Genomic DNA, 17,042 nt, shown 5'->3' with positions numbered 1-17,042 from the left:
TAAAAATAATTATGATATTCACTGTTTTGGTAATGTAGGTTTAATGTAATTAATGGTATTGAGGCTATTTCTGTTCAGCAGCATTGATTTTTAACTAATATTTCACAAAATATTTAAAACACTGCAGCCATTTCTTCTAAAGCTTTATCATCATTGGATGCATTGAACCATCTAGCCTCCCTTTTACTCTGGTTACTGCCATTTAAAAGATGCCAGCTTGCCTCCTGAAGGTTTGGTTCACTATTAATAAATTAATTAGATATGTAGATTTTTTTTAAAAAAATTTGGTGCTATGAAACTTGCATTTTGCCCAAGTGGAGTGCAGAAACAGAAAGTCTTTTTATATCCACATCTGCTACCACCATTGATGTATTGCTTTAATTCTCACTTCTTAACTATGATTTTTCCCCCCAGCTAATTCCACTTAGTAAAGAAAAATAATTTTTGTACTAAAATATTTGTGGAACTGAATAATCTCAGGGAAAATCTTGTATTGTAATAGATTTATATCACCTATTTCGAATGCTGACATATTCGTTTGGATATTTTTAACTTTATAATTGTACTATTTTTCCCCTGCAATGTGGATGACGAATGGATATTAAGATAATGCTACAGATCCTGACTGTAATAGAGTTACATTTGTTGGTTACTGTTTGGACTGCAGAAGGCAAAAACATGATCATTAGACCCGGATGAGACATAGTTTGTAAATAAGTAACCACTTTTTGGATACCAGGTAGTAATTGTTAATAAGAGGAATTATAAAATGTCCATTTAACCCCTTGGGTCTCAAGGTTATCGTTTTCATGCACCTTGGGGTCATGCAGTAAGAGTCTCCAAGACAGCAACATAAGATACCACTTTGTGCTTGGTACTGTTTCCCAGCAGTCTACGTTGCATGATCAGAAAATGGTTTATTTCTGTACTTTTCTTGAAATACATAAAAAATAATTTAAATTAAAAAACTACATTGAGGCTGATAGGCAGGACCAATTACTGTGGATTTCCCAAATACTAATAAAGAAAACAATGTAGAAGGAGGGTATTGTATCAGATTTTGAAAAGTACATTCCTTCCATTCAGGTTCAGACACACACCCTACAAAAATACTCATCCCCTATCAAATACAGTAAACATTTGCATTATTGCATTAAATTGAGTTATTTTAAAGTAATTAAATCCCTGAGGAATACAACATCAAATATCCCTTTCAATTCTATTTACAAATATATTAAAATGATCTTGTTTGAAGCTTTTGCCCCAGACCAGCTCTGTCTCGAGGATAATTTCTTGAAAAAAAATGTTTTTTTTTTTCCAAATATATTATTGTTTCAAGGTCTGAAGATGTCTCCATGGGTTGCATAAAGTGCTAGCCCAAGCATCTTCCAGGGGTGGATTCCAGCAGACAATGTCCAGAGTATCTTCTCTGGTCACTTAGTCACCAAAAACATGGATTGTTCCACAACTTTTCCATCTCCACCTTGTCAAGGAATCCAATGGCCTCCATTGTCAGTCAATATGATTCCCTACTATATAATCACTGGTGGTAACATCATTGTGTGACAGTATTTGGCAAGGAACCCACACTGCTGCCAGGTAAAGGTATCATATGACTAACAGAAGACACTGGGCTGAGTCCCTCAGGTCCAGGTTGACCAGGCTGAGTCTGCTGAATCCTCTTCTTGTTAATTTTCCTCTCCTTTGCTCTCCTATTTTGGAACCAGATCTTCACCTGTACATAGTAAGTGAACAAGTCAGTGACAGCCTCATATTGTTATCATAATGGCAAAGAGATATAGGAATATAATAATATATATAATTTAGGAGACGTCATAAAATTTAAATTTCCTTTCACAAATAGCAAACATTATAAACGGTTTATAGAACTTTTAAAAGCCTGACTTCATCCACTTTTTTCTTAATAAAAATGTATTTTATTTTCAGAGGAAAATGGTGCTTCAGCCCTCCAGAAGGCTTAAGTCTTTTTTGTACATGCCAAGGCCATGCGATCTTAACTATCTATGCTTGGGGATAGATAGCCAGGGCTATCCTTTGACCTCTGACTTGCCCCAAAATACTATCTTGAACAAGACAAATACCACCTTAAATACTAGTTTATAGTCACATACGGACTTTATTATTTGCACCAGCTTCAGTATGTCTGAATAATGGCTGTGCTTTATTATACCTTTCCATATAAAGCACCCACTTGTTGCTGCTACATAAAATATAAAATTAAAGATTTAAGAGAAGAAAGAGCAAAGTTTCAAATCGATGTGTTCAGCTTTTACTCTTAGTAACATTGCTAATTACCAAAAGAGCTGAACAAAATCCTTATAAAATCTAGTGGTATAGTTAATATTTTCCTATATTATACTATAAAAAACCCTTCCTAGAAATGCTTTTCTTACATAGAATAATATCATAATAACACAGTATACAGTAACCCATTACCCTTAACCCAAAGTATTTGAATCTACATTTTATTCCAAGATGAGATATGTATTACAAATTAATTATATAGTAATTATATATATATATATATAAATATTAAAAATTAAATACCATATATATTAAACGTTATATATATATATATATATATATATAACATTTAATTTTTAATATACTACATATATACATATGGATTTGCCGAAGAAGGTCCAGAAATGGTTAAATTAGGTAAAGAATTAGGTAAAGAATATCTTGCTCTGCCTTTGATCTGCCCCTGCATAATAAGAATAATTTATATCTATGTGTATATATATATATATATATATATATATATATATATATATATATATATATAAGCTATATGTATTACAAATGTCATATATATATATATATATATATATATATATATATATATGTATATATTTATAACATTTAATTTTTAATATATTACATATATATTTAGAAGGACCAGAAATGGTTAAATTAGCTAAAAATCCCTTGTTCTGCCTTCGATCTGCCCCTGTAAGGGCCTCCTGATTGATGCCGTTTTGATTCCCCTTTACAGACAGCTCGTGGCCCTTATGAAAAGGTCATGGGCAACTGTGCCGAGAAACGCGAGCGATATATGAGGGAGCGCCGCACATTCCATCCCGGTCCTACCTGCCGCTCGGAGAGGCCCAGGCTCAGAGCCAGCTCTGCTTTACGCCTTATCGTGATATATCGACTGTAATGGAACTCCTTCTCCAACTCCAGCCGCTGGTGGTCGGTGTATACGACGCGATATTTATCTTTCGTCCTGGTTTTAGTTGCTGAAAAAATAAATAAGAACGTTAACTATATAAGTTCGGTATATTTCGTTATATTTTGGGTCAGGCGATATAACATAAGTTACAGGTGATCAATATCTATGCAATTTGACTTCAAATGTTTATTAAATATAATTCTTCTTATTTACTTCTTGTAGTGGTGTAATAATAAATGGACAAAATTAACACTAGAATCATTTTTCCTTAAATTCTAAAAACCGAAATCTGTGCCAAGTTGTGAGCTACAGATTTTACAAATTAAACGGATAATTAACAACTAAAATCCGTCTAAAATCGAGAGCGACTTATCGCCTGCTTTCTGTACGAGCGAAAGGTGCAGCGAAGTAACAAAATTGTAATTGCAGAATATTATTAAAATAATCAGTATTTTTCGCGCAATATTAAACTGCGCTATGTCCATTGAATCTACCTATTAAATAATTATGCAAAAAGCATATTTTAAATTATCTAATTAATAATATGTGTCATTTTCGAGGTTTCAATTGTCTCTTATTTGAGCAAATGTAAAAAAAAATATAGCATCGGCCTTTGTGGTCATAAATTTAATTTGATTTGTTTTTTAGATCGCCCTTAAGAAAGTATCCATTGTATCCAAATTATCCATCCATATCCACTCTACTTGTAATATATATGTATATATATATGTGTGTGTGTATATATATATATATATATATATATATATGTATATATATATATATATGCCATTTTTAATTTCATATAGTTCTTACATATTTAAAGCATACTGCTGAAATTGTAAATCTCCTTTTCTGTTTTGATTTGCTGCAATGTCTGCTTTTCAGTAGGTTATTTAAATAGCACTCATTCTGCCACTAATCATGTTTAATATGATAGGTGCCGTAAAAGGGACAATTAGCGCTCGATTCATCTCATAACCTCTAATTTACAGGCAGCTCATATTGTCTGATTCACTTACAACTCAACTATTACACATGGAAAGTAGGGTTCGTGGTGGTACACGTCAACCTATAAACATATGGGTTTTTTTTTTTTCATTTTATTATTATTACTTTGCAAACCCCAGGAAATTATTGCTCGATTTATAGCCCCTTTACCGCATCTGCCGAGATCATGCATCGGGTATCTACTACTTTTCCATAAACAACAGGTTTTTACAAACAATATACCCTTTTCTCACACTGAAACCAATTATCCCTCGAGCTACTAACTCACCATTCTCTCTCTCTCTCTCTCTCTCTCTCTCTCTCTCTCTCTCTCTCTCTCTCTATCATTACATAAGTAATACCCATATATATATTTATATATATATATATATATATATATATATATATATATATATATATAAAAGGAACTTTTAGCTTTCACTTACGTATATATAGCCAATTAGCCAATATATTTGGGATATGAGTGTATGGTACAGTTATATGATATGTAATATTTCGCAATAGCCTTATTTAATTGTGTGAGTGGTTCGTGGTGATTGTCACATAGTTATGCAGCAAGGCTGCTTGTATGAGGCATATCTGATCTACAAGGTGTTTAATGGCTGCCAAGCTCACTTTGTTCAGGTAAAGCTTACAATCGACAACAAAGCCCCCCCAGCAAAGATACAAGTCTGATCAGAGATGGGCTGAGCAACATGAATGGAGTACACAGCCTCAAACAATGAGCTACAAGAGATCTTATCAAAGAAAAGCCTTTGTAACTTGTACTTCTGTTTGAATTGCTACTACTGAGCAAATGTCGGTCTATGCTTTCATCCCAAAGCGATTTCTATTAACATAAACACCCATCACACCAGCAGAATTTCAATGGGAGACACAGCCTCTTATGCAGACCCCCCTCCCAAATTCAAATATGTAGACCCACCAAGAAGGTCATCATATGGTCCTTATGTTATGTTACTCCTAGTAAAAATACAACCCATAAACATTTCAGATTATTGTTTATTTTTTTTTTATTTTGTTTCAAATAAAATAAATACAATATTTCAACTATTTGTGATCTGACATATAACTCTTGCTAGACCAGGGAGAATATAAAGGATGAAATATATTGATACACTTTTTTTTTTTACATTAATGCCCAAAAATGCCAGGGGGTGGCAAAGGAGCTTAAAGACTTCAGTGGGGAAACAAGTTGTGACAGGAGGTCAGATTGTTCAGAGAATGCTAAAAATCTTTATTTACTGCTATGTGTCCTATTCTTTCCGGTCACCATGAGAAACAATGACTTACAAGGTGGATATCAAAGAGAAGGGGCAGATGACAGATTGGTGAGGGCAGAATTAGACAAGATCAGTCTGCAGCTCAAAGGGGACATTAACATGACAAGTGGCCAAGCGCCGAACTTTCTCGCCTTACTCTTAAGACATCAGAAGACCCTGCTTATAAATCACACAGACCCCTCAACTTTCTCTCCTCAACACAAAAGTGGCCTCCACACCCACATTCACCTTAACTATTTCATCTGCCAATACTGTGATTTACCTAAAATAAAAAACCCAAACATTAAGAAATTATAGAAATAAAACCTACGTTCCTTTATCTGGGTATTTTGTTTAAAAATATATCACAGTTTATAATAAATAATTAAATAACTAACGATAATTTAGCTCAGATAAACTTGGATACAAAAATGGTGAAGCGAATTTAGGCATTTAGATCATCAGATAAGAACCAATGTGATCTCTATAGTTGCATGAAATAATAATGTGATATAAGAGTCAATAAATCAAACCCTCGTGATATATATATATATATATATATTCTTATACATATTTCACATATAGCAGGATATTATTCAATATGCATTTATGATACCAAATCCATATAAGCGTAAAGGGCATTCTCATCTTTGAATCCCAGCGCTGTGTAAATGTATTTACCTAATCTACCTTATTGGTTGAGAGATATCTGTTTAATGGGTCAGAAACTAATGTAAACGACCCTGTTGAGGATTTATATGATTGTAATTGGTTATAAAATCTTTAAGTGTCAGTAACTGGTGACAAGACATTTCTCAAGTGTTAACTGGGAGGCAGGTGATTTCAGCAGAAGAATAATGAACGAAACAAAAATCCAGACGGCTGATCTAAAAATAAAATATGAAATGCTATGTAATAACATTTAATTTATACATTTTTAAAAGTAAAATTTGTTTGTCTAATATATTGAATTAAATTCATTTTTAAATAAAATATATCTGTCTTGCTGCACATATTCGGTAAAACATCAATCAATCATTTTCTTAAACTTTGACCATTAGACCTGCTTACTAAATCAGAATTCGGGTTTGGTTTTGAAACATATCTCTTGCAGTCAAATATGTAATGACCTCATTAAAACACACTTTATTTGGAAACCATTCTCAGATTAATCTGCATCATAATGAATATATTTGTACAGAAACATGACTGCTGAGTTTTGCTGCCACTCCTGTTTAATATTTTCCACTAAAAATTCTACTTTTATATTTTATTAAATAAGGCTAATTTAAATCTCAGCGCTTCATGTGCTAAATGTTGTTGCATTTTATGATAATGATTTAATTCAAGTTAATACGTAATCTAAAAAAAGGTATGTTTCGCTTTCACTGAGCGAATGAAAAAGTTGTGTTTTGATACATCTAGTGTGACTCCTATTCACCACTTTTGGTATACTTAATATTGTCTGAGGTGTGGATCTTTAAAGAACATTTATAGTTTGCATTCTCTAATTCGACTTAATTAAAGTGATGTTGATTGTGAACAGTGACATCACCCATACAATTCACAGATCTATGTAGAATGGCTGGTAGCCCTCCTGATATTACGGGTAACTTACCAGAGCTCCCTTGAGGTGTTGGCTTTCTCATCCATTCATAATGATGTCTCCTGTGCCCCTCTGAAGACCCTGGAGAGAGCTGAGGTTGATGTCCACCGGGCAGCAGCCCAACACAAGGAGGTCCTTGCACCTGCCCAGGTGGGTAGTCAGGAACAGGACTGTACCCCAAACTCCCCCCTGGAGAAGGATTGATGGGAGTGTGCCCCGAAGAGTAGGCTGAATGACTCCAGTCTTCCCTTGGAGCTCCATAGGGACTGATCCATGGAGAGGATCCTGAAGAAGGCGCAGCAGATTCTAAACTCAGTCCATGATAACCCCCGTAATCTGTATACTGAGGGCCAGCGGGGTAGTTTTGTAGCCCATGATGGCTACGCATATGTCCCGGGTACATGCCAACGTCCTTTTCCAGAAGGTAACTCACGTACATGATGGCAGATGGTTGCCAGCTAGCTTCATAATACAGTCATCCCTTGCCTGTAGCACAGATTCTTCTTCGTGAAGCCTCCAGTGCAGTGCTTCTTCCAGCTTGTTTGCTAATCAAAGAAATTTCCCTGACTCCTAAAGATGTGTCTCCATTGGCCAGCACTTACATGATTAACCATTGTTTACAAGCCTCTATTAGTAATGGCACACCAATGGTAGGTGACGTCAGATGGGGGAGAGAGATTCCCCCCCAGCACTATTTGCATGTAAAGAGAGATAAGGAGAGGGCAGCGACCTGATCAGAGAGAAATACTCAAACCTTTATTGTCTAAGAGCTTCCTCCTTCCACTACAAACCACTGCACTTTAACCTTCAATCGTGGGTTCAAAGAGCTCAACAAGTCAATAGACTAACAGCCCAAACCAACATGCAAGAAAACCAGCCAGGAGTACTTACTGCACAAGAAGGTCCCATCAGTGGCACCTAATAGTATTATCCAATAGCAGGTTTGGAGTAAGACATGATCGGCATGATTTACATGTCACCCCATTATTTGAAAGCTTTGGATGCTGTGTATATACAGAATCCCAATCCTGCCCCACACCCCATGTACATTATCTAATCTGCATAGATAATTTGCCTATTTTTGGTTAATAAAACTGATTTTATATATATATATATATATATATATATATATATATATATATATATATCTTTTATACATTGTTGTGCTAAATTGAGTCTTATATTGTCATTAGAGGAACCCTGTAATATGCGTTAACCAGCTAAATGCCATATACTTGTATTGCAGCATGAGCTCCATGCATGGTCATTTCTGTACTTAATGGTTTCCTGAGTAAAAGGGAGATCTGCCATCTGATCCAAACATTTTCTCTTATAAATATATGGGATCTTTGCATATTTTACACACCTATAAAGACAGCTGATTCCATGCATCTTTTTTTTCTAAATAGATGGATCCATACATTTTTCCAATCAGTATAGCCCTAACTTTGCATATTTTACATATATATATATATATACACAGCAGGATCACATTCGGACTGTTGGATCCATAGATAGTTCACACCAATACAACCAGATCCATGCTTATTTCACATTTCTATAGCCAGATCCTTGCATATTTTACATTTATACATCCAACTGGGTCCTGCTTTTACCCATTTCTGTTTCCACAGTGAACTGAGCAAAATGTTGTTAGCTTAGGGTTTTTATTAAATGGCAGACACTAATATATACAATATTCTATTAGCCACACAACTCATAAATCAGACTTCAACGAATTTCCTAATGGTATTGATTTTTTCACAATGGCATCCAATTAGGAAATTCAGGTTTGTCACTAACTTCACTCCTAGCTGTTTAATATTTTACAATATAGCTTTAGAACTTTCTGAGCAACCCCCCCGCCCCCAATTTATACTATTTTACACAAAGATCTTTTCAGTACAAATGAGACATTCACTCACATGACATAAAGCAGGTGCCTTCTTAAAATCTGGTCTGTTGACTTAAAAAAAGTCAAATCACTTTCTTGACAGGTAGATACTACTCAATATATATATGGGAGCATTTTAGGATTTGGTCTCCCCATAGACCATTGCAAGGGCTGAAAATGGGAAATGTACCCTAACCATTGTAGTGTCTTTTGGGTTAAATTGGAGAATCTCTTGCAGCAACTAATATAAAGAGTATCTAAATGAAATGTAAACTATTCTATGATCCAGTGAAATTGAACAAGAGGAAAACAGCAACAACATTATACAAAACACGATATAGAAATAAAATAGCAGAAAAGGCTAAATTATAATTAGGAAGCAATATTTTCTTCCTTGTGAATAGTTTGCTGTAATAAATCAAAGGTGTGTTTGTCTACAGCTTCTATGATCTGTTTGCCTTCTAAAAGTAATTCTAATTGCCTGGTTAATGACACACACTATGTGAACCATTTTTTTTTTAAACTGAAACCCAAATATTCTACAAATCAAACATTTAATGTTCTAATGAAACATTTTTTGGACAGAATTGGAAGACTGAATATGCTTCCATGGCACTCAGTTATTTGAACACTTTGTACTCATTCCACATTTCACAAATGTATTTAAAAAGTACTATGGAAAGAATATTTTCATTTAATCAGTGTTTTCCCCCTGTAATTTCTTCTGGGTAAACATAATATCTGAATTTACACTATTTATAGGTGAAAAAAGAAACATATGTATTGCCTTCCAAAAGGTTAATGTAACAACAGCAGTTAGATCTGTTAAAATAACATTTAAAAGTAAAAAAACCTCTCATAGTGTATTAATATTCAAAGGTGGTTTTAAAGGGAAATCAGCCAGTTAAGCACAGTGTCTGATGACAACAGTTTATTTATGAATCAGCTTGCAAAATGTTTTATTATTATTATTATTAGTTTATCTTTGATTTTTATAGCACCAGCATGTTATGCAGTGCTTCGTACAGTATATATATTCAAGGGGAATGGCCAGACTAGAATAGACAGACGAAGACAAACTGATGCTTTAAGTAAAGAGGGCCCTGCTCCAAAGCTTACAATTTTGTTAAAGCCAATATATTTATTTTACAGTTTTAAGTGTAATAAAAGGGAAGGTGCAATAACTATATATATATATATATATATATATATATACATACAGACATTTTCATTTATTTTGATTCTAGATTGTAATCTCTTCGAACATGCGTGGTCTTCACCTTTTGTTTCCATAAATCAAAATTGTTATATTATGTACTACTTGCTATGTCCTGTTTACCCATTGCATAGCTCGGTGTAATATGATGGACCTAACATTAATCAATAAATAATGATAACTGCGATACAATGGATATGAATCTATAAATAAACTAGCGATAGAGTGTTCATTAAAGATACCAAAGCCTGGGTGAAGTAAAGCAGCACTTTTGATAATACTCTTTCATTTTATTTAGCTGATTTTAGCAATATTTTATAAAAAGGAATTTTTTAGTAGTGATCAATTGATCACATGGCATTGTAACATGCTACTTATTTATATAGCACATAAATATAAAGTATTCAAAACACGTGTAACAGACTTTTAGCAGTGCTTTTAGCTTTTAGGTTAGAGCGTCATTCTTGTTCCCCATTCTAAAACAATTTCGTTTTGTCTGTGTACCCAACTGGGGCATAATGGGAGATTTTTGTTCATGCCCCACCAGGAAGTAATGTTTACTATGCCGTATGTAAACACCCCTTAGCATCCTGACTTTTATTTTATTGCTTTTCAGTATTTGCTGTTCTTAAACAAATCCAGTCAGGCTACATTTTATTTTAGACATCTGCATGTGAAATTTTCTGGCTACCTGTATTCCAATGTACGATGCTGTATGACAGCACCCATAAAAAAAAAACTAGAAGAATATGTCTGAAACTGCCACCCTCTAGTCTACTAATTAATGGTAAACACATCATTACCTTGTAGTTGTGAAGCTTACAATTGCCTAACTTACCCTTGGAATCCAATATAAGAAAAAGGGACATATGACACCATTTTCTTTAAGTATGATTAACAGTAACTAGAGAGATCATAAAGAAGTAGGAGTATTATCTATGAAGGTAATGGAAGTAAAACTGTGATAATTGAAAGGCCAATATAATCCATAATGGAAGAGAGATGAAGGCAGGCATCACAAAAGTGAGTACACCCCTCACATTTTGTAAATATTTTATTATATCTTTTCATGCGACAACACTGAAGAAATGACTCTGCTACAATGTAAAGTAGTGAGTGTACAGCCTGTATAACAGTGTAATTGTGCTGTCCCTTCAAATACAACTCAACGCACAGCCATTAATGTCTAAACCATGGCAACAAAAGTGAGTACACCCCTGAGTAGAAATGTCTGAATTGGGCCCAATTAGCCATTTCCCCTCCCTGGTGTCATGTGACTCATTAGTGTTACAAGGTCTCAGGTGTGAATGGGGAGCAGGTGTGTTAAACCTCACACTCTTCCATACTGGTCACTGGAAGTTCAACATGGCACCTCATGGCAAAGAACTCTCTGCGGATCTAAATAAAAGACTTGTTGCTCTACATAGAGATGGCCGAGGCTATAAGAAGATTGCCAAGACCCTGAAACTGAGCTGCAGCACAGTGGGCAAGACCATAGAGCGGTTTCACAGACAGGTTCCACTCAGAACAGGCATCGCCATGGTCGACCAAAGAAGTTGAGTGCACGTGCTCAGAGTCATATCCAGAGGTTGTCTTTGGGAAATAGACGTATGAGTTCTGCAGAGGTTGAAGGGGTGGGGGGTCAGCCTGTCAGTGCTCAGACCATACGCCGCACACTGCATCTAATTGGTCTGCATGGCAAGATAAAGTGGGCCTCCATGAGTGCTGCCGGCACTGGGGAGCTACAGTTCATTGAGGGAACCATGAATGCCAACATGTACTGTGACATACTGAATCAGAGCATGGTCCCCACCCTTCAGAGACTGGGCCACATGGCAGTATTCCAACATGATAATGACCCCAAACACACCTCCAAGACCACCACTGCCTTGCTAAAGAGGCTGATGGTTAATGTGATGGACTGGCAATGTCTCCATACTTAAACCCTATCTGTGGGACATCCTCAAACAGAAGGTGGGGGAGTGCAAGGTCTCTAACGTTCACCAGCTCCGTGATGTCGTCATGGAGGAGTAAAAGAGGACTCCAGTGACAGCCTGTGAAGCTCTGGTGAACTCCATGCCCAAGAGGGTTAAGGCAGTGCTGGAAAATAATGGTGGCCACACAAAATATTGACACTTTGGGCCCGATTTGGACATTTCCACTTAGGGGTGTACTCACTTTTGTTGTTGCCATGGTTTAGACATTAATGGCTGTGTTGAGTTATTTTTACACTCACTACTTTCCATTGTAGCAGAGTCATTTCTTCAGTGTTGTCACATGAAAAGATATAATAAAATATTTACAAAAATGTGAGGGGTGTACTCACTTTTGTGAGATACTGTATATCTACGCAAAGAGGTGTTGGCTTGTGCTGGACTGCAGTCGTGGTTGAGTGCCTGCCAGTCCACCTAGTCAAGAGTAAAGGCTCAAAAGTCTCCTTTTGAACATTAATTTGCTCCAAACGTGTGCTTACATTATGAGATGAGTATGGTTAAACTTGTGGAGTGTCACTTTAACAATGGTTGATCACTCGATCAACACTGATTGATCACCCTATTATGTGTAAGGTATCATCGGTGTTTTTGATTATGGGGATTATGTATAAAGACAATTTTTTGATGCAAAATGGTAGAAGCAAATACCAAAGAAAAGCTGTGATAATGATTGGTCTACTTTAGGGCCAGATTGGGGATGACAAGGCGGACACCAAATGACATAAATGCAGCCAACAGCTGATATAAGGCTGCACTTTATTTTCACATAGCATACAGCCGGTGGAGCGGGTGAGTATGGAGTGATGTCAGCGAGTGGCCCACCTGGTATTTGCCCGTTGTGCCAGATGGCCAGTCCAGGCCTGATCTGCATTTATTACTTGCACCGGAGTTGCATAACAAATCATAGCCTGAAACTAGAGGGTCGGAAGCTGAGATGTAATAGAAGGAAGATTTGCTTCACAGATTAGGCGGTAGATAAGTGGTGTACAGCAGGACTATATGGTCGTCTAAGGCTCAGCACATTTCTTTTCCGTGTGAGTTCCCATTGTCTGGGCATCATAAGTCACAGCCCAAAGCAGATGGAGTATCAGAGTTTGCCTTTCCCTGGCTGCAACAATATACTTCATTTTAGGACCTGAAGGAACTTATTTACAATGGAAAGGAAGTGTTCAGTGTAAACAACGGAGACCTGTTTGACCAGACCATGCTCAGAACAAAACACGGTTTATTTAATAGTATCTGAGACTTTGTCTCCTGACTTACCCACTAAATACCAACATAATACGCAGCTTGTTGAAAGCTCAGGGTCAGTCGAAGTATTTGGCTAATAAAACAGTAAAGAAATCTGTTAACATATACCAACTATTATTTTCTTTTACAATTTACCTCACGTTGAACCAAACAGGAATTGTACATTTTATATATTTTTTTCTTTTGAAAAAAATGGAAAAAAAAAATCATTAAAACTATGTATATACAATATATCAGCGTCTTACATGTTTCGCCCATTGGGGTTTAATCATAGATTTTAATCATTTTGTGCTTTTAATGGAAGCATTGGTGTTATTACGTATTTTCTTCATTTCTCGTATCTTGGGGGGCTGCACATCTGCTCGGCTACTTTTTCTTTGATTTGGTCTGGGACATCTTGTGATTTATTATGAATTATTCTGTCACTTTTGGCAATAGTGATTCTATAAATGCCTTTAGATATAGTATATAGTTAATAGTTCTATATATTAAGTAAACATAGGTGATGCGTCTTTCATAGCAATTAAACCAAGCATTGCATACAGATTAAGATTCACCTGATACCGTTATACCACAGGAGCAGTCATTTTAACTTCCTGTTCTCTAGATCTACATGATTATTCCTCCCCACTATATTATCTTGGCCTTGTTGTTCAATTGCTGCTCCTTTGTAAAGGTGTGTAAGGAGAAAGAAGAGAACTTTAGGGGAGAAAACCCAGCCACTCTGGCAACAGATCTCAGCTTCCTGGGGTAAAATTGCCCCTTATTTTTATATTTAATATCTTCATATCTCTGATGGACAAACAAAAAGCACAAGCTGTAAGAAATAAAGTTATGTCAAATACATATATTTAATTATATTTGATGTTCATTTTTATTCTGCATTGTATAAATCTAAAGAAAAAATGTTAAAACCGGACATTACATTTTTAAACAATTATATTTTGAGCAATAAGAGTTGCCACTTTTGTATTGTAAATAGATCCCGAGCAATCCTGGTTTTGAGCAGAGTGTTAGTAATGTCGCTTTTATTCAATTCCACTATTTTCCCCTATTTTCGAACACCGCACCTGTCTTAGACATGAGTAATGAAATGAGATGTTCTATCTAGTTCCGTAGTTATGAGCTCTGTTTTTCCATATCAGATATAGTAGGTACAGCCATATTTCCGCAGCTAGGATCCTATGAGAGCGATTTGTCTTTGGTTCAGGAGCCATATGTCAGAATCAGCACAGGAATGTATGGACGAGGTTTATTTTTTTCCTGAAATGCATAAATGTAAGATCATTAATAGAACCAGGGACTATTGGATTGACCAGTAGATTGAAGTTGAGGAAGGGAGTTAGCACAAGCAAGGATGAGTCCGTCTTTGAACTTGAGCCTGGCTTGAGCCCACACTCACTTGCTCAGCATTGGTTTAAATATTTTACTTTACTAGGTGCCATGCGTTTATTTTTTTAAATGAAGGTGCACTTTAATTTGTTGGTTGAGCTTGGTCTTCAGCGAACCAACCCCAACAGCTCCTAGAATAGACATTGAAGAGTTTTTCTAAGTGCAACATAGTTGAGGATATAACATTTCCCGATGACCCCTGATGAAGGAAGCACGTTAGGGGTTTGAAAAGAGTTTGTTTCATGTCAGACATTTACTCAAAGACAACTAGAACATTTCCACCAATACAGCTGGTGGGATGAGGACATTTTGAGATCAGAAGAGATGGATCAGTTACATTGGCTCTAGATTACTTTGTTTGGTTTTCTAGACAGGTGCAGGCTTCAGATCTACCAGCTTGTATGTTATATCTACAAATATTGAGTGTACCTCCACCAAGTAGAACATGTGACTATGGACAAAGCAAAGCCCTATGAGACAATACCTTGTTGTGTAAGGTTGGGATATGAAGTAAAACAATGCGAAAGCATACAATACATTGAGTTGAGGTATGTATCCTATTTTGGATCTAAACGGTTGTATCTTGGTATATATATGTTATTGGATGCATAAAATCAATTTCATTTATGCACATTTATATTAAGGGGCAAGCAAGACACTGGGAGAAGACACTGGATAGTATAAAAGATCACACGATCCACACAAGCAAGCAATTTAATGCCGAGGGCTCAATTTAGTGCGCATATGTCATAATCATAGCCCAGTGCGTGCTAATTCCACGTCCTCGCCACTGCAGATTAATAAGATCAAAGGAGCGCATATAATTGACGTTGGTGCAAATGTCGTTGCCAGAGCAAACATAAAAGTATGGTAGTCAGTGCTGCGAGTACTTTAAAGTTTGCTGATGTTTGTTTACCTCTGTGTTAAATTAATACTTTAATAATTGTATTCCACTGATAATGTGTATTAACCGATTAACCATATTACATTTATGTGTCGCATATGGTGTCCTGGGGACTGTTGGCGTTTATACGCGTTCTTTGCACACTGGGGTAGGGGGTAAGGTGTGAGTGGCGTTGCTCTTGGTATTAAACTATTTATTTCTGGCTTTTTGCCATGTGGCATTCCCATTTCTTTTGCATTTAATGATCGATAGGCCGTGAAAGGTGGATTTAATGATTTTCAAAATAAATGAAATAAATTAAAAAGACAGACCTTACAGATCCCCATAAACAGTAGGGCTAAAATAATAAAAGCGACTTATCTTCCACAAGGGGCCTCAGTATTTAAATAAATTGAATCATATTTAATACTTAGCACCAACTGGAGCACAAACTCCTAGTAATGGATCTGAAAAAGAAGAAAAACACATTTAAAAAATGGACAGCACTAATCCGTTTTTTTATATTTGGGATTATTAACTGCTTGTGATGGTATTATGAAGGACACTATTGTGTTGGATTTTTGAAAATATATGTTTGAAAATGACTGCAAATGCCATGTACTATGGGTAAACAGAATATGACAAGTGGCATAGTGGCATTAAAAGACGGGGGGGGGAGTATAAATTTTTGTGCCTGTCTGCGCATGTGCATATTTCATCACTGTACTGTACACAGGAGATCTTTAGAAATGTCTTTTGGATTTTTTAATGGTCTGAAATGTACCTGTTATTTAAATAATGTGCAATAATTATATATTTCTGTAAATGTGCAAGAATGGGCGAGTCAAAAGGATGTAACCACAGAAGCATTCAGGAACTTAGAGTTTATGTCTAAAGACTAAATTCTTTTTGGAAATGTCCCTACATTTTGGACATCTTACAATAGACCATATGAGGCTGCTTATATGGTAGCAACGTCTCTGACTGCAAAGCAGACATTTGTAGCGATCATAGATCATAGATGCCACTTGAGTTCACTGTGAAAAACTCAATGCTATGAATGGTCTTTAACAGACAGGGCTATAGAACATTTAATGCCGCTAGCCAACTAGCACATGAAAGGTAAACATTAAGGTATAGCTCGTTGACTTGATACTTGATGATTTCTTATGATCCTCAGGCTATCAAACCACAAACTGCCCATTGGTCTCCATTTGTGTAGTTAAAACTTTATAAACTCCCCTCCATTTAGGAAAATGCAAACACGTTACAATGATTTATTTACACGTTTTGGTAAAATAACAATAAACGGTAACACCTTTACGCATGGTCTTTCCATC

At 35.9% G+C, this 17,042-nt stretch overlaps 1 protein-coding gene across 1 annotated transcript; it reads right to left on the bottom strand.

The window, feature by feature from the left end:
* Positions 1-283: 283 nt before the first annotated feature.
* On the bottom strand, positions 284-7,714 carry CDX2 (caudal type homeobox 2). The gene is made up of 3 exons (XM_053456399.1): positions 7,085-7,714; positions 3,115-3,263; positions 284-1,735 (listed from the first exon to the last, which is right to left on the bottom strand). Exons 1-3 carry the CDS (start codon positions 7,509-7,511, stop codon positions 1,556-1,558), a joined length of 756 nt encoding a protein of 251 aa, XP_053312374.1. The 5' UTR covers positions 7,512-7,714; the 3' UTR covers positions 284-1,555.
* Positions 7,715-17,042: the final 9,328 nt, after the last annotated feature.

This window comes from Spea bombifrons, chromosome 2 (assembly GCF_027358695.1).
Source record: "Spea bombifrons isolate aSpeBom1 chromosome 2, aSpeBom1.2.pri, whole genome shotgun sequence".
NCBI lineage: Eukaryota > Metazoa > Chordata > Amphibia > Anura > Pelobatidae > Spea > Spea bombifrons.
Note: the sequence above shows the minus strand (reverse complement) of the source record. Positions and strands in the feature narration are given on the sequence as shown.